The 18,444-nt window shown below is 40.2% G+C and overlaps 2 protein-coding genes across 2 annotated transcripts; one reads left to right on the forward strand and one right to left on the reverse strand.

Annotated features, from left to right (window-relative positions):
* Positions 1-1,008: 1,008 nt before the first annotated feature.
* On the reverse strand, positions 1,009-7,482 carry yy1a (YY1 transcription factor a). The gene is made up of 5 exons (XM_076300551.1): positions 6,849-7,482; positions 4,289-4,451; positions 2,962-3,022; positions 2,382-2,540; positions 1,009-2,143 (listed from the first exon to the last, which is right to left on the reverse strand). The coding sequence occupies exons 1-5, from the start codon at positions 7,360-7,362 to the stop codon at positions 1,961-1,963; spliced, it is 1,080 nt and encodes a 359-aa protein (XP_076156666.1). The 5' UTR covers positions 7,363-7,482; the 3' UTR covers positions 1,009-1,960.
* A 791-nt stretch (positions 7,483-8,273) lies between these two features.
* degs2 (delta(4)-desaturase, sphingolipid 2) lies at positions 8,274-14,755 on the forward strand. The gene is made up of 3 exons (XM_076300553.1): positions 8,274-8,389; positions 12,216-12,958; positions 14,049-14,755. Exons 1-3 carry the CDS (start codon positions 8,308-8,310, stop codon positions 14,190-14,192), a joined length of 969 nt encoding a protein of 322 aa, XP_076156668.1. The 5' UTR covers positions 8,274-8,307; the 3' UTR covers positions 14,193-14,755.
* The last annotated feature ends 3,689 nt before the right edge of the window (positions 14,756-18,444 follow it).

The following is an 18,444-nucleotide window of genomic DNA, read 5'->3' on the forward strand; positions in this document are numbered from 1 at the left end:
CCATTTCACCTTTGATTTCCACTCATCAGGGCAGCCATTGGTTGTGTACAAAGCGGTGCAAACAGTCCTCTTCTGTCATCGTATTAAACCCGCCCCATCTCACTGTCATTGTATAAGACCCGCCCCATCTCTAGACTTCATTTGACAGGGGACGTCTTATTTTAAAATAGTTCATTTATACACTCAATAATTCTTCTGGCTGCTTTTGGAAGCAGATGGAAGCATGAAGTGTACTAAAATCTCCTGGTCAAAGGGTGCATTAACTCTGGACTTAAACACTGGATAAAACACAATAGACTAACACCACCAAATGGCATGGCACCCCAAATCATCAGACTGTGGAAACATCAAACTGAACTTAAAGCAACTTGGATTCTGTGACTCTACTCTGTCTCCAGACCCTTGGGACTTTGATTAGACCCTGATATCCAAATGAAATGCAGATTCTGTTTTTATGTGAAGAAGAGTTTGGACCACTGAGCAACGGTCCAGTTCTGGCTCTTCTCACAGGAGTGGCTTGACACTAGGAATATGCCACTTGTAGCCCATTTCCTGGACACGTCTGTGCATGGTGGCTCTTGACGCAGACTCCAGCCTCAGTCCACAACTTGTGAAGTTCCCCCAAGTTTTTGAATCAATCTTGTCATCCTTGTTGCTTTCATACCTTTTCCTACCACACTTTTCCATTCCAGTCAACTTTCCATGAATATGCTTTCATGCTGCACTCTGTGAACACCCTGCCTACCTTTCGAGACCCACCTGTATACACAAATACATACATGCTCCCAGCAAACCAATATTGGTTTGCTGGGAGCATGTATGTATTTGTGTATAATTATGTATACCCCTCACTGATATCGATATGAATTGATGGGTCTGCCTCTTATTTTTGCTTCACCTTCCTTCTGTAAACATTTAACATAAACGTCTGTTAGTACCACCTCTACTCGTATCCACTCCAACAAACACTCAAACGCTGTCCCAATGAACACGGTGAGTGACTCAAAATGGGGACCGCTGTTTTATTATTACTGGTCACCATTGTACAGGGGGGTGTTTATATCAACAAGGGTTAATCAAGTTGTACAATACATTCTGACTATGCAAAAACAGACACCCCAGATTGTTTTCAGGTTGGTTCCTAATAAAGAAAAAAAATAAACAGGATTTTCAGTGATGGACATAAGCTTTTTGCATCTGCTATTAACATCAGGATAACTTAAGAGATAAAAAGGGTTTTGATAGGTTTAACACCATTTCACATTTCTATTATCTACATGATTGAGAAATCAACTGTGCGTTGTAATTATACAAAAGGAAACCTGAAAGGATACCCCCCACAAATTATATATATGATAACAATAATAATAACAACAACAATAATAATAATATCCTTTTTACAGGAAAAAAACAGAACTGCAAGAACTGCAAATTCTTCTAAAAATCCTAAATCTCTGGGGATCACACACACACAGACATACACACACACACACACACACGCACGCACATAACATGACTACATATAAGGTCAAAAATAAGTGTACAATATGCACACTTTAAAACAAATAATTTTGACTTTTAAAAAAGCAATTCATTGTTTCCTTTCAGATGGTTTGCACAAAAGAATACACTACACGTGAGCGCCGACTTCTCTTTGGGTGCTGCAGTGGCAATAGCTCGACTGTAGACGCAGGTCCCGGACTTTCACATCTTCACAAGAAGAAACTTTCAAAACCAGGTGGTTCGTTAAAAAAAGGAAAAAAAAAAAAAAAACGCGTTCCTCTTTCTTCACTTTTCCCGGGAGGTGAGGGGCTGAGTAAGTCATCTACAGTGTTTATTATTCTCACCTCTGTACTTATCAAAAAGTCTGTCATGGTGTTCTCTCACAGTTTTTTTTTTTTTTTTTATCCTGGAAACAATATACAAAGGGTCCCGTTTTTCTAGGCCACACACACAAAACTCACTGGTTGTTTTTGGCTTTGGCGTGTGTTAGGATGTGTGACTTTAGGTTGGTGGACTGGGCAAACTTCTTGTTGCAGCCGTCGAAGGGGCAAACGTAGGGCCGGTCCCCGGTGTGGATGCGCACATGTGTCCGGAGGTTAAAGTCCAGAGAGAACCGTTTTCCACAGCCCTCGAATGTGCACTGAAAGTGAACGGACAGACAGAACAGACGTTAGCCATCTATGGGAGGCTTACAAACTAAAACATCGATATAGCTACGGAGAGTTCAACTAAATAAGTATTTATCTAAAAGGACAGAAAAAAAGAATGAATTCTGAGACTCGTCAGTGAAAAGTGAAATACTACAAATGAAAATATACACAATATACACAGAGTTGCTGTGCAAAAATAAACTTTCAACTTAAGTCCAAGTGACTCACCTGGAAAGGCTTCTCTCCAGTATGTACAAGCTGGTGCCGCTTCAGTTTGGAGCTCTCCACAAAGGCCTTGCCACACTCTGCACACACATGCACGCGCGGCCCGTGGGTGTGCAAGTGCTTCCGCATGGCCGAGTTATCCCTGAACATTTTGGTACAGCCCTGGAAGGAAGAAGCACAACAGACAAGTCTCAGTCACAGTCGGATCACTTCACTCCAGCACCAACACTGCAAAGTCACTGGAAAGGGCCACCTGGTGGCAGAAGGTGGAATGGAAGTGATCTATGCAGGTGTGTGTCATAAACATACCTCTTTGAAGAAAAGTTTACATTTGAAAACGCCCTAAATTCAGTGTGCTATGCATGCTTTGCTAGGATGGCACACTAGACAAGACATAACCGCAAAAAAGTCAAATGTTGACAATAACTACGGAACTAATAACTCAATGACTCGAGAGAGTGGATCTACATGTCAGATTACTCAGATGTCCATTTAGTCTCATAGCACTAGAAACTGTATTGTGTTTCAAAATGCCTTTAAGAATACTGTTCAACATGTTACATGTCCACCGTAAGACACTCACTTTGTGTGGACAAGCTATTGTCCTAGGTGCATCATCTTCCTTAATTTTCCGTGGCTTCATCCTGCATCAAAACACAAATGAACAAAAGTTACTACACTGGTCTTTTTCATTAAATGTTAACAATTAACAGTTTTTAATGGTTTTCTTACATTTGAGATGTAATCACAATCCTGTCACTATATCAGGGAACCTACAGTTACAGCATTAGAAACTGAGCTAGATCAATGATCTGGCCCATCACAGTGTTTCACGATAGATAGTGTTTCAGATAGATCTGTGCAATGAAATGTAAACACAGTACGTCTTTCTCTAACGTTCAGTTAAAGCTAACATTAAACCAAACTAGGGCTTAAAATTATTTTTTCAAAATGGGGGGAATTCCCGCTTCAGTGCTTCACATAGGGGGGATTAATACAGCTTAGGGGGGATTAATACAGTTTGGACAGCAGGACCATTAAAAGTTTGTACTGTATGCCTATTGATTTTATATAAGGCCCTAGATTCTACATTCGGAACAAAGTGCAAAAAAGAGTGATATTCAGGGTATAACTTATAATAGAAAAATTGTGCCTGCTTGATACCAATCAGTATTTTGTCTGCAAATACAAAGTTTTATTTATGTTTATCCCGTTCATCGATCGACAAAGTCCTCGATGTTAATTATTTCCTTATTACAGGCATCAATGAAAAAAAACACTTAGACTTACATGATTTCGGTTTTGATTTTCTAATAGGAGTAAGTGTTTGTGACAACACGTCATGGTAAATTTGGTAATATTTGATCGCTGTTTTGCTATAAAGCATCTTTCAAGTAGGCCTACTATGCGCTCCGTGTCTGTAGCTGTCTGTGCACATCCGCAATCGATTATAACGTTTCTCAAATGGAGAACACATCCATGTTCCCTCGCGTCTTATGGCCACTCTAAACCTCTGTGTTTGCAAAATTCCTGACAGTTCCTGATTGCTAAACTTTTGTTTTCATTTCCTGTCGGTTAGCAGTTGATGCAGAAGCACCTAGCATAATTTAACTTCAGCGGTGACAAATCCTGCTGAGAGAAAGAGAGAGAGAAAGAGAGAGGGAAAGAGGCACCCGCAAAGTGGTCCTGTTCAATAGAAGTCAGAAGTTGGTCCGTCCAGTCAATAGTCCCGCATTCACGCCGCTCCATTATTAGATTAACGTTATCAGACAGCGCTGTAAAATGTGTGCAGGAATTTCTCGCATTATAATGGCTAGAGTTGTGGGACTTAAATACATTACGCGCAATACACGCGCTGAAATGTAGGCCCTATGAAACTCCATGCCTGCTGCTGCTTGTGTGATGCTTACCTAGCAAACTCCGCCAGCTGTTTGGGATCTGACAGGTCAATTCCCGGGATTCCCCCAGGCGGGAGCTTCTTCCCAGTCATGTACTCCGAGTAGTCTGGAGGGGAGTTCTCCCCAATGATCTGTTCCTCCACCACAGTCTCATGATCAATGTCCTTCTTGTCATCTGTGTTTGAAAGGGTGTGGGACATAAAAAGCCTGGTTAAATATGGATATATACAGCCAGTGCTGTCATGTTCAGTCAAAAAGTTTTACTTTAAACTTTAAAGGGTAATTTTTATCCTCAGCATTAAACAGAATACAAACTGAACCTTCTGCCTGTTCTCTGCATTCAATTCTTTTGTATATCTTATGGAAGCTTACAGATATAAATGAAACAGGGCAAAGTTTGAAACCCAATGTATTTTGTTTATATGTAGAGGGAGCATAAATAAGGCACAAAAAAGTACACAAAAGACTCTGGTAAACAGATCAGAGGAGTGCTTTCAACTATTAACAGTCTGTGTAATACAATCACTGCACTGAAACAGATCAATCATTGTGGCAAGGAGTGTGTTGTGTCACCTGACAAGTTCCATCTCAACAACACATCAAAATAATGATAACAAAACAAAAAAGTTCGGAAACATTAAAAGTTGAGAAACGAAAATGTGCAAAACGGGGCTTCTTTTTCAAGAATGTGTAGGAAACAATTTCCTGTCAAACACAACTGTTAACACTTAAAGAGAAAGACAATGCCTGTCTCTTCCTGCAAACACTACTCCAGGGTGCTACAATGGAACCTGTATTTGAAAGGGCAGTTCTGCGGACACAGGTCAATAACAAACACCACAAATAAAAACCTTGTTGATGATACTTGGTAGATGACCCAACAACAACAATAATGACAACAGTTCTCCTTTATATATTTCCCTTTATATTCTCCAAAATATATCCCTGCTTAACAAACCGGGTCTAAGAGGCCTGTCCATTCATAGTAAACCAATAAGGTCCCTTAGACATCTTGAAGGCAAACATTTATTCCTCAAAGACTAATATCAGGGGTCATTTTGAAAACTATAACTAAAATGAGGGGAAAGGAGGCAAACTCATGCAAGAAAGCAGTTAGACTTTTGATAGTTATAAATGGCAAGGACTATGGTAGCAAAACACATGTTACATTCCTTTGTAATTAACAAATGTAGTATGTATTATGGAAGGCGTGAACCTCTGGGTTTCGAAAAAGTTCAGTCTGCCCTATACAATATCAAAAATGCAATGACATTGTGTTGCACAGCCTCTTGGGCAGAGGAGAAGAAAGATTTAATGAGCCAGTAACCCAGTTGGCACCCACAAAAAAAGGTCATATTTTGTCCTGTTGCGTCACGAAGTCAGCTAGCTAATCTTGTGAGAGCCACCAACGTACGCCTACTCCTTGCATCAATTTACCGAGTTAAGATACCTTTAGGGGTGTTGTCTCATGAGTAGCGTTAACGTTAACCTTTCCGAGTGTTGTCGTTTCAGAGTCAAGTTACACTGCAAGTGAATGTAAGATTCATCTAGCTGCTACATAAATTCTGCTGTTCAGCACACAGGTCAAATTGTTATGTTAGGTAACGTTAATGATAAACAGACACTGGTGCATGGGGTTTACGCCATATTTCCAAATAAATACCAGTATAATGCAATTTAGTCACACGGAACAAGCGTAGTTGTGAGTTATATTGTAACTCCTCAACACTTTTTAGTGCAAGTAGCAGCTAACGTTGGCGTTGGTGTTGGCTAGAGCTAGATCGCTAGCGTGCTTATTAGCCAGTCTGCTGATGTTAGAGCAAGGCATTGCAAATAACAAAACACAAACCCGTGACATGTTCTATTTAGGTGCAATTATTGCTACATTATTTGTCATAACACCAACTTGGATAAGAGCTGGCAGGCAATCGCATGCCTTGAACCAAGTCCTGGCTTTCAGGCTAGATGTTAGCTATTGAACGCTATCATAATGTGACATAACGTTAAGGTCCCGAAAGGTTCAAACAAATTAATCAGAGAACAAAAATGCACTCGCATAATGGAGAGCGGAGACGATGTTCCACACTAAAATTGCAAAACTAAAGATCATTGCTTTTTCTGCTTTTCAAAATATGCTAACAGCTATATGCTCCAGTATACGACGTCCCACCCCTTGACGAGCCATGAGTGGTTCAGCAGCAATGAATCTCGCTAGTATGACAAACTGCGCCATTGCGGCCTACTCTTAGAGCCAGCAGTGGTTCACTGCCTCCCGCTCTGGCCGCCATCTTCCCCGGCCGCATCAACGCCATTTTTTCGGGCCGCCATACTGGTCTGGGGGAATATGGCGGCGCCCATCAATGCTTAAAAACATGGCTTCCCTTCAAAACAAAAACATTTCAATCCGGTCTGCATTCAGAGATGATTTTTTAACTATAATAATTACCCCAGTATTGGCCCATCTTTCAAGCAGTATGCCGTTCAAAAGGACAACGCCCGCACACGGCCCTCTTTGAAAGCACAAAGAACAATGCAATGATAGAAGACACTTGTTTCAGTCACTTGAACTCACCTGATGCCCACATCGTAACGGAAAATTCTCCTTCCAGAGTCTTTATTTGTACTTGTTTCTGCTCCCATTTTCGACTGCTTGCTTCAGCTGCAGTCAAGTAACTCTTTTTACCAGCTTTCTTGCCGCTGCCGCCAGCCCCCTTCTTCATCCGGCCCACAGAGCTTTTCCCTGCAACAGTCACCAGCGTCTGCTCGATATATTCCTCTTCAGCAGCAGGGACTGGAACTGGTATAAGAATTTGGTCCTCGAAATCGTCGTCCGCTCGTAGATCTGAGTCGTCCCCACCGACTACCTCCTCTCGAGTTTGAACTAATATCACCTCCTGATGGTGATGAACATGGTTCGGATCATCAGAGTCCAGAGGCTGCAAAGCGATCATAGGCTGGTGTTCGTCGTCGTCTCCACCGACCACAGTTGTCTCTATCGTTTCTACTTCGATTTCGTGCAGTTCAACTATCTCTGCAGGCATTTCTGAACCGTCGGCCTCGATATACAATGTGTCTCCCGATGCCATATTGGAAATATTCTATTGCTTTCACCTACACCAACGTGTCTGTCTTTCCCCCTCTCCTATTCCTTTGCTACCGTTCCTCCTCTTCGGCAACACAAACTCTCTCCGTCCGTCCCACACGAACTCCCGTCGACACTATGGCCTGCTTACATATTCTCGCGAGAATGTCTATGGCGCACACATTCGAGCGTGAGAAAAACTCAAATCAGTTTCATCCTCACTGATCTGAAAGCACGCCGTCAGCCAACTGATTCTGAACCTATTTTGAAGAGAATATATGCTAGAAATATTGAAATATATAGGCTAGGTGAAATATATAGGCTAGGTTTATTATAGACATTTGTACGGGTTTTTTTTGTACCGTGGGATGTCTGGTTCCTTTCATGTTGAGTTCAACTCAAACTCCATGTGAGAATATCTCTCATTTTAGAGCAGCAAATCGCAACAGAAAATGAGACATAAGGCCAAGGCTACTTTACGGGGTCTTGTAGCCCTATGATGCCGTTTATTTAAAAGTAGCTAAGATCAAGTACATAGCCTAACTCAATATAGCCTAGACAAAAGATGATAATCTGATTAGAATATTTTATTAAAGGTTTCATTTAGACAAAATATGCCAGATGCCATAGAGGCTACAATCTAGAATTGACTTTGGACAACACACTGATTGTAATTAATAAGCAATATAGGCACACTACTGATACATTTCATATATTTAGTGTAGTAATATTTACGTCATATTGTTTTAGGCTTACGCCTACATAGTCTGACATTATATGCAGCTATGTCAAAGCCTACAGTTTAGCCTTCATAGTTGTTTGACCGGACCTCGCCATCTCACTCTGGGAGTGGCTCCGTCACCTGCCTACCCGAGGGTGTGTCATCCTGAAGAGGACTACTTTCGTAAGGTAAGCTACTCACACACACCGCAGCCGACACAGTGCCGAAATGGGGAAAGCAAGTGGGCGCTGGGACTTTGAATGGGTTTATAATGAACAGCCGCATACTTCGCGAAGAAAAGAAATTCTAGGTAAGAAACATAGGCCTATAGCCTCGCAAATGAAAATGATTGTTGGCTATACATTATAGTCGATTTGTCTTTTAAAATGTGGCATTGTTCAAGGATTGTGATCTTGTCAAAATTAGAAAAAATGTTACAGACTGCACGCTTTCAGTGTAGCCTATATCCTCCCAGTTTTGTCTAGCGAAGACACGTCGCGCGTTCGAATGATGGTTATTAATTTTAGGCCTAGATATAACTTTGGGTAATGCACCTGTTTCCCTGTAGCCCATTAGTCTATGCAACTTTGAACAGGGAAGACAAGTTATAACAAACGCAGGTGTTAGGGGCTCAGGTGTAGTAGCCTGCGTTAGACGTTTCAAGACCTGTCTGACAGGCTACCAGATACATTTTAAATATGTTATTAACGACATGACAAACATTGAAATATTAACTGGCCGTTCTTTAAGATGGTTAAACTGGACTCATATGGACCAACCTGTTATTGGTTTCCATAGTTGCATTGTATTCAATTAGGCTACACAATTTGGGAGGCTAGCCTATAACTTCAAGAAAAGGTGACATAGGGCCCACTGTCAAAATGTCAAACAGTCAACAGCTAGGGAATATCCTGCAATATGTAAGATGATCACATGCAAAAGACTGCCTTGTTGGGAGAACAATGACAAAATGTCCCAGCAGGTGGAGTTGACAAAGCCTTCATGGTAACAGGGCACAAGGTGTTAGTAATGGCACACAGACAGAGGATAAGCATGGGAGTCACACCACACTGACCATGGATGAGGGTCATGACAGTATACCAGATTTCTGTCTGACATAGTCTGACATATGGCCACTGTTTTCAAAGTAGCCTTTATTGCCTTAAAATACCTACAATTTAATTGGTGTGGGCTTTCTTGTAAAGTATTTTGAAGTAATCTTACAATGCCTAGGGTTTTTTTTTTCTTTAAAAAATCTTCAGTTTAATTGTAAATCAACATAGAGGGTTGGAAAATAGGTAATTGCCTACTTACAGTGAGAGCTCTACCTTTTTTAAGTACCAGTCTAAGATCAAAAGCATTTCGTAGTATTCTTCTGTGAATTGCAGACCACAGAGAGTTGTGTTGCTCCTTAAATATTCATAGCTTTTGTTGTTATTATCACCAAGCCAAATAGCTCAGGTGGGCTAGATATCCTTGGTAGAACACAGGGTGTGACAGGGTGTAGACTTTTTTCCGTCTCCACAGTGTGTTGTAATATTTTTATGCTACACAACCAAGAGAAGCAATTGCTTCCTGGCATTTAAATTCTGCTCAAGGGGGAGGTCAGTAACCAATTTACTCAAACTTTAGGAGATAAAACAACAATAAAATTACGTCTTGATGTTTTTTTAACTTTTCACCCTGTCCACTAGGCTTGCTCTCTCTCTTTGTCCCCTTAGTCACAGGGGATGATTACATTTGTAGATTACACTTGTAAGATGTCATAGAAAATGTGGGTAAATTTGCATAATGCAACGGAAGAGATGTCTGTGAGAAAATATCTCCTTATTGCTTAGATAGAATTGTTGCCACCCATGTTGATATGCAAAAGGTGAGTCATAAAGGATCAGTTATTTCCCCTTGTTTATGACACATGGTTATTCATTAAATCTTCACAAGTGATCATGTGAGCACTTATAGCCTACTTAACCAGACATGGATGGAAACATTTTAAAATATTTAGGCTGTAAATCTATGGAAAATCCTTTCTTGACTAGAGACGGTTACGAAACTCAAAATGTTTGAATAAGCTTGCTGCCTATTTGCTGAACAGGGAATCCAACTGCAAGGTGTCAACGTTGCCATGGAGTCATTCCACAGGGACGTGTTATGGTGTGTCTTATTTTCTGGAAAGTGAAGTCACACCAAAAGGCAATAAGGGGAAAAACTGACTAGTCTCTCAAATTGCTCGGCTATAAATGGCCTGTGCTTGAATTTAAACCTCTCTTAATGCTCTTCAAGGTGACCTGTATTATCAGGGAAAAGATCAGGCATTGCCACTTCTGAATAATTAATGGAAAAAGTGGGAGGGAAAACCAAATGATCAGGCAAGCCAGCAGAAGAAAAACAATGGCTTCAGACCACTGGGGCAGGTTTAGTGGAAGATTGAAACCGACATTGAGAGCTCCGTAAAACCTGTGAAGCACTCACTGACGGAAAATTTTGTTTTGTTTACAAATGTGTTGACAAATGCACAAACTGCATGACCATAGAGCCACCCCCATGGAATGAGCAACATTTGCATCTTAGTGCCATGCAAATAGACAAGCGCCCAAATGAAATGGCAAGAGTTTGCCTCTAAATCCATCACTTTTTGTGAATATTAACGATACTCGAGCACCACTTTTTAAGGCGAGACACTACAGGTGAATAGGGTAAAATTTTTAACAAGCAGATATCACTATGAAACTTACCCAGTTGATTACTTACATTAATATGAGAAAAAAATGTATTACAAGTTGTCTGTAATTTAATGTTTACATATGCAAATTAGGCATTATCTAATTAAATATGCGCTCATTTGCATACATTTTAAAACAAGAAACCTGAGCATTGGATACAGCCAGGTTCAAAATTATGTTTTCATTGTGTTCAGATAATAGATGTTTAAAAATTTACAGAGGGATTTATGAATATCTACTTTAGTTATCCTGTGAATCAGAATATAATGTCAATAGCCCTAAAAAATCGATTTTTGCCATGTTTTTAGGCATAAAATGTCATGTAAGTCAGGCTAGGAATAATATATCAACAAACCCCTCTGTAAATATCTTCGAAATATAGTTAGGCATAAGTCTAGAAAGTTTGGTGTATGTAAGTGCTTCTGAAGTGGAGTTTCCTTGCTCAGAGTGGGAGAGGAAACTCGTTTTGAGAAAACAGCCTTGAAAGACAGCCAATGAGATTCCGTTCTCAGCCTAGACTCGTCTTTGAACTTTCGCGATTGGTTGCTGATACAAAGGAAGTGTCCATATATGGATCACATAGCGTGATACAGGAAACACAGAGCTTTCCAACGGTACTACACACTATGTTTTGGGTCACAGTCGCGGGAGTGCATGCAAGGTTAGAATGCTAACTTTTGCTGAATTTAGGATAAATATATAGGCGCGAGTAGACACAATATAATGAAATAAACACCTAAATGTGTAAATCGGACTTTTTTGTTGTAGTAGTGTGATAGAATACATGCTAAGGTAACAGACTAGCTCAAAATCTCGAAATTGACCAGTGCATGAAAAAACTATGTTTTCACCTGCCGTGTCTCGCCTTAACCCTGGCAAATACAGTTAAAAACAAATAACAAGGTGCAAAACAACACCCTCCTAATTGCACTGGGCTGTTGCCAGGAATATTGTTTTCCCAAGGGCTGAAACATTAGCGGGTGATTCAATTACTGTATATTATGTTGTAGTACCACTTTATATGCTGAGTAGTTGAAGCTGTCAAAAAGACAATTAAAGGACTATTACATACAAAGCTTGTCTTATACCCTAAACTGAGCAATATCAAAATGTCTGATTAACTAGAATTCAGGCAGACCAAAAAATACATATATTTGCATAGTGAGATAGGATCAGGTTTGCTCATCATTGTGTGACAGAAGTCAAATAACTCACCAGATCATGATGGGTAAAAGAGCATGTTGTTGCTGATTGTTGAAAATCACAGTGATTACAATTACATTAACTTGTTACTTGTACATGATTAGTGACAAGTGATGTGATGAACCTGCACGCATTTTTCTTGATATTTGAACGTGATTACACTTGTATAATGTGAATCTCATTGTGTTTCCTTTTCTGTTTGATTGACAGCTAAATATCCAGAGATTAAGTCTCTGATGGGTCATGATCCACAGCTGAAATGGGTGGTATCGGGGATGGTCCTCACACAGCTTCTGGCCTGTTATCTGGTGCATGACCTCCCCTGGAAATGGGTGTTTTTCTGGGCGTACGCCTTCGGTGGCTGCATCAACCACTCGCTCACATTGGCCATCCATGACATCTCCCACAACGTGGCCTTCGGTAACAGCAAGGCGCGCCTGAACCGCTGGTTCGCCATGTTCGCCAACCTCCCCATCGGCCTGCCCTACTCCGCCTCCTTTAAGAAGTACCACATCGACCACCACCGCTACCTGGGCGGGGACGGTCTGGACGTGGACATCCCCACGGAGATGGAGGGCTGGTTCTTCTGCACTCCGGCGCGAAAAGTCCTCTGGCTCTTCTTACAGCCTTTATTTTATGCACTGCGTCCACTGGTGGTGAACCCTAAGCCAGTCACCAAACTGGAGATGCTGAACGCAGTCGTTCAGTTTGTGGTGGACTTCATAATCTACTACCTGTGGGGACTGAAGCCCATTATTTACCTGATCGCAGGCTCTATCCTGTGCATGGGTCTGCACCCCATCTCTGGACACTTTATCGCTGAGCACTACATGTTCCTGAAGGGCCATGAGACGTACTCCTACTACGGCCCCCTCAACTATATCACCTTCAACGTTGGCTACCATATGGAGCATCACGACTTCCCCAGCATTCCTGGCAGTAAACTTCCGCTGGTGAGTAGCCTCTTCCCCTAAGATGACGGGCATATTTCTTTTGGCCAGCCTCTTAGCTCCTCAGATCTGACAGAAGACCATGTGCTTCTTGAGAAATATTGTACACTAAAGACTAAATAGTCTGAAGGATCTGTGTACCCCCCTTTACATTCTCTGTTTAACTTTGTGACATAAATATGTCTTGCATAGTGAGATATGACTCCAGAGTAGGAGAATTATGAGCCTGCCATCTCATGATGTTTCATAAGAAGGCTGGCTTGCTTCAGACATTGATGGATGGGTGTGGATAAGAATCCCCATCTCTGGCTTAACTAATACTTGTCGTTGCAGTCACTTAATAGGTGTATACTGAGTTGTTGTTTTTTTACAATGGATACAACTACAAGTACTGTATGATGGCATGCTCAAGAAAAGATTTAAAATGAATACAGTATTTTGTATGATCACCTAATCTGCCATCAGAGATACAGATCTTTGTAGCGTTAACTACAAAAATCTTCCAAGTCAATGTAAATAGTTACGCCTTCACAAAAGATAGCTGGAGCAATACAACTTCTGCTGAACAGGGTGGAGGACTCATTGACCCATTTTAGCTTTTTGTTTTATGGCTGACTTTAGCCTGTGACGGCTAATCATATTTCAAAACCTGCTGGAATGCTTCCCTTTTTTGCAGTGAAACCTTTAGTGATATGTGATGCTGGGAGCTTTGTGATTGAGTTTTAACCACAAATATTGATAGAAAGCGCAGTCTGAGTGACACATTAACCATAAGCAGAACACACAGCCTCTCCCTCTACACATGCCTGAGGGGAGTCATCCATGCTTCACCTGAACATTCATCTGTCATACTTTTTCTGTAGAAATGTCATATTGAACTTTATTCGTGGTTTCTCACACTTACAAGGACTGCTCCCCATTCCACAGGACTACACTATTCCCTTTCACAATTTCTTACTGACAGGCTCAAAGCACTTCAGATGTACTAAATATCACACACAACACTGCTATGACCAAAATCACTGATAGGAGTCTTAATGCAATGTCTCTACCTTAGACCTAGAGTTGAGTTTAACCAGACGTTTTTGTTCAGGTAAAGAAGATTGCAGCGGAGTACTATGATGGTCTCCCCCAGCACACGTCGTGGGTGCGCGTTCTGTGGGACTTTGTGTTCGACGACAGCATCGGCCCCTACGCCAGAATTAAGCGCCAATACAAGCTTGTTAAACAGGAATGAAGGCACAGTCAAGTGACGTGCACCACATAGTGAGAGCTGTTTGTATTTCTTTGTGTCACCTGCCCACACACAATAGAGCTCCCTCCCTCTAACGCTCCCTTTCACACACCTTACAACCATGAGGAAAATGACATTTGATTTTTATTTTGGCCTTCCCAAACCTGTTTGTCTTGTTTCTCAGGATAATCCTACAGGATTCTACAGCTTGATAGTCTAGGGCACAGCTGTATATAGCTCCAGCCACTGAAGTCCCATCCCACAGTGCAAACCATTCTGGACCACTGTATCATTTTGTCCATGTGTTATCACTGGTTAGGATATGAGTAATGTGACTAAGGATGGGATTATGATTTTTATTCCATAAGTGAAAAACCATTAATTTGAGAAATGAGTCCCTATCCTGAATATCTGATCTCAGTTTGAGGTTCACACATTACTTTCTCATTCATTAAAGCCCAGCCATGTCTTCATTCATTAGGCTGGTTTTCCATACACGCATTAAGCCTGGTCTTAATCCATGTCAATGTCTAAGAAAAAAAGTAAGTAAATAACATTTTGCTATATTGAATTTATTTATCCATTCAATTTGGAATGGTTGATTTTGACAGAACTTTCAGATACTGGAAGGTTATTCTAATTCCAAGTGCTTTGTTTAATCGGTGCTAAGTGGACACAGAGGATTGTGGAGATACAATTGGCATTGTAATGTATCGAGTTGTTTTATATGGAATGTTTTTGTGCCAAAATTAAATAAATAAATGAAATATGAAATCAATAAATGAAATATGAAATAAATAATTAAAAGTTGAAATAAATAAATAAAATATTAAATAAATAGTTAAATAAATAAAAGATTAAATGTAAAAAACATATATACATTGACATTTACATTCCATATGCACGGTCTTGCAATGTGCCATGAAATAAATAAATAGTTCTACGTCAGTCACAAGGCGGGACCTAGCCGCTGATTGGTTGCTGCCTGAAAAAAAAAAAAATCAAACTTTGTGAGCATGACTGGCTGATCAGAATAAAGTCATTGATAGAAGCTAAAAGCTAGTGTGCTACTGCTAACAGCCATAACCTAGGCATTTTCATTTAGAAAGATTGTGTGTTCTATGTTGCTAACTCTTGGCTGTGAGTTATCAGGACGTAAAAGCATAGCATCTAGTGCTGTCAAAAATCCTTGTCAGCTGCTGAGTTATACCCTCATATTGAGAACTAAAAAGTCTCTGAAAAGTTGTGGACACTGATTGGGCAATGTAGCAAGCTGGCACTGACACTCACATAACTAGATGTACCGCAGAGCGGTACAAAATATGACCGCCGCCCAGTCCAGCACATGTTTTCCACAAAAATAAGTCACGCTGAAAGGCATATATGATTCTAACTGTCTCACTGATTTGCATTATGCACACTCAATTCTCACTGGTATCTGCTAGACAACAAGTACCAAAACATGATTACATTTTATACAACCCCACCCCCTTCTGAGAAATTCTTGAATTGTGTGCATGTGTGCGTGTACATGTTTATGTTTATGTGTGTGTGGGTGTGTGGGTGGGTGTGTGTGCATGCATGTGTGTGTTTGCCTGTTTATGTGCCTGTGTGTGTGTATATATGTCTACTGTGTGAGTATGTGTCATACGTACTGTAGGATTACTGTGAATGTATGTGTGTGCGTGTGTATCTGTTTATGCACATGTATGCATATGGAATGGGTTTACATGACCCCTGGAGGCAAACATACGCAAAAAATTGGTCATCCTAGGCCCTACGGTTCTTAAGATATTCACAGAAAACTGTGTCTGCCCTACCCTCCTTTCGGGGGGTCCAGTCCAGCGGGGGGGCTACAGATCAAAACGAAAAGCGATGGTTCCATGCTATCCATGTGAGGTTACACCAAGTTTCGTGTACCCCGGTCTTTCAGTGTTCCGGGAATCCTTGTTGGTGTACGGTCACTAAATGTACACATACATTATTTTATTGTAAGGCCCCCCATGAACGAAAGTCCACGAAACTTGGCATGCATTCGGAGGGTGTCATAATGATCCTACACTTTCAATTTCATGCAGTTTTGACCATGTCAGCCAGAGATATTGTGATGAAAACACCTAATGTTTTGCTTTTTCATTTTTAACTAGGTGGCGCTATACATGAAATAAGTGGTAATGGGATAGGTTGACATGCCCCCTTAAGATCAACATACAAAAAAAGATGGACCTCCTAGGCCCTACGGTTCTCGAGATATTTACAGAAAACTGTCTCCGGCCACCTACAGGCCAGTTGGTGTATAGTAACATAAATTAATTTATTGTGTGGCCCCCCATGAACGGAATTCCACGAAACTTGGCGTGCATTCAGAGGGTGTCATAATGATCCTACACTTCCAATTTCGTGCAGTTTTGACTATGTTAGGTCACAGATACCTGCGATTACAATACCTCATCTTTACTTTTTTGTGTTTAACTAGGTGGCGCTATACATGAAATGAGTGGTTATGGAATGGGTTGACATGGCCCTTTGAGATCAACATACAAAAAAAATGGTCCTCCTAAACCCTACGGTTCTCGAGATATTCAGAGTGTACCCCGGTCTTACAGTGTCCCGGGAATCCTTGACGGAAATTTGGACATGCGAAAAAGAAAAAAAAAAAAAAAAAAAAAGGAAAAAAATCTGACTAAACCTACCTAATAAGAGTTCACGGCATGGGCATCTCAAGCTTTATTGTTTATGTTATCATATAACAAATGAGGTGAATTCAGCTCAAGTGAAGTTAACTGGGACGTCTGGGCACCCTACTATAAATAGAAGCAAAAAAGTTGTTTGCCATAGATAGAAGTTCGCTTTCTGTGGATGTCGATAACTAGCTAACGCTTGTGCTAACTGTTAGCGCTAGCTCTAGATGTGCACATAGCATGTCTTATCAACCCTCAGACACAGCAAACAGACCCATCAAATGACAGAACGCTTTTACACCTGATATCTTCCCAAAAGTATGAATTTAGAATGAAATCCTTGTTGTTGTATGTTTCGTGAGTTATGATACAAGTCTGAGCTATGTCCTTAGTCCAGTATGGTTCACAGGTAGCAAGCCATAGTCTGACTCAAAGCTGGATCACTTCGTGTTATTTCAGGCAGCAATCAGTGGTTAGGTCCCGCCTTGATGGGTGACTGACGTATTTATTTATTTCATGGCACATTGCATGACTACGGAGCCCAGGAGGTGTCATTGCAAGATATTTTTGTGTATCGAGAGAATGTGCGCTCATTTTACTAAATCGTGCACATGTTTTACTAAATTGTGCTCTCAATTTAGTAAATCGTGCGCACGATTTAGTAAATTGTGCGCACGTTTTACTAAATAGTGCGCTCATTTGACTAAATTGTGCTCTCATTTTAATTGTTGTAAATTGAGCGCACAATTTAGTAAAACGTGCGCACGTTTTACTAAATTAAGAGCACAATTTAGTAAAATGAGCGCACTATTTAGTAAATCGTGTGCACAATATACTAAATTGTGTGCACGTTTTACTAAATCGTGACCACGATATACTAAATTGAGAGCACAATTTAGTAAAATGTGCGCACAATTTAGTAAGACGTGCGCACAATTTAGTAAAATGTGCACACAATTTAGTAAAATGAGTGCACGTTTTCTGGATATATACCAAAAAATATCTTGCAATGACACCTCCTGGGCTCCGTACATGACCGTGCATATGGAATGTAAATGTCAATGTATATATGGTTTTTACATTTAATCTTTTATTTATTTATTTCACATTTTATTTATTTATTTAACTTTTTATTTATTTACTTAATCTTTTATTTATTTATTTATTTCAACTTTTAGTTATTTATTTCATATTTAATTTATTGATTTCCTATTTAATTTATTTATTTAAATTTGTCACAAAAAACATTCCATAGTTATAGATGCCATTTGGAATTGAAGCTGTTTACTATGTGCTGCTAACTTTTGCTTATGAAGACTGACTGAGCATTACAAAAAAGAAAAAGAAAGAAAAAAACTCCAGTCACACACTTTTGAATATTTCTTTACATAATGTTTGACAAGAATACATATTTATAATGCTCCGCAAACACGTTTTTCTCCATATACCTTATATTGACAGAATTATTTGCACCTATTTTAAATGTCATGTTTGTTTAATAGGATTTTTACATAAAGATAAATAAAGTTTATAAAATCGATTAAAACCAGAAATCATGTCTTTCTAATGAGGTC

Source organism: Alosa pseudoharengus, unplaced genomic scaffold (assembly GCF_046254945.1).
Source record: "Alosa pseudoharengus isolate Yale_2024_CS ecotype anadromous, Long Island Sound unplaced genomic scaffold, YU_APseudo_1.1 YU_APseudo_1.1_scf_22, whole genome shotgun sequence".
Classification (NCBI taxonomy): domain Eukaryota; kingdom Metazoa; phylum Chordata; class Actinopteri; order Clupeiformes; family Clupeidae; genus Alosa; species Alosa pseudoharengus.

Excerpts from the sequence above, each read along its gene's own strand:
- yy1a (XM_076300551.1), bottom strand. The coding sequence starts at position 7,362 with ATGGCATCGGGAGACACATTGTATATCGAGGCCGACGGTTCAGAAATG. Across the intron at positions 3,023-4,288 it reads CAGCTGGCGGAGTTTGCTAG|GATGAAGCCACGGAAAATTA; the intron begins GTAAGCATCACA and ends GTTTTGATGCAG. Across the intron at positions 2,144-2,381 it reads CTGGAGAGAAGCCTTTCCAG|TGCACATTCGAGGGCTGTGG; the intron begins GTGAGTCACTTG and ends GTTCACTTTCAG.
- degs2 (XM_076300553.1), top strand. The coding sequence starts at position 8,308 with ATGGGGAAAGCAAGTGGGCGCTGGGACTTTGAATGGGTTTATAATGAA. Across the intron at positions 8,390-12,215 it reads GCGAAGAAAAGAAATTCTAG|CTAAATATCCAGAGATTAAG; the intron begins GTAAGAAACATA and ends TTTGATTGACAG. Across the intron at positions 12,959-14,048 it reads CTGGCAGTAAACTTCCGCTG|GTAAAGAAGATTGCAGCGGA; the intron begins GTGAGTAGCCTC and ends GTTTTTGTTCAG.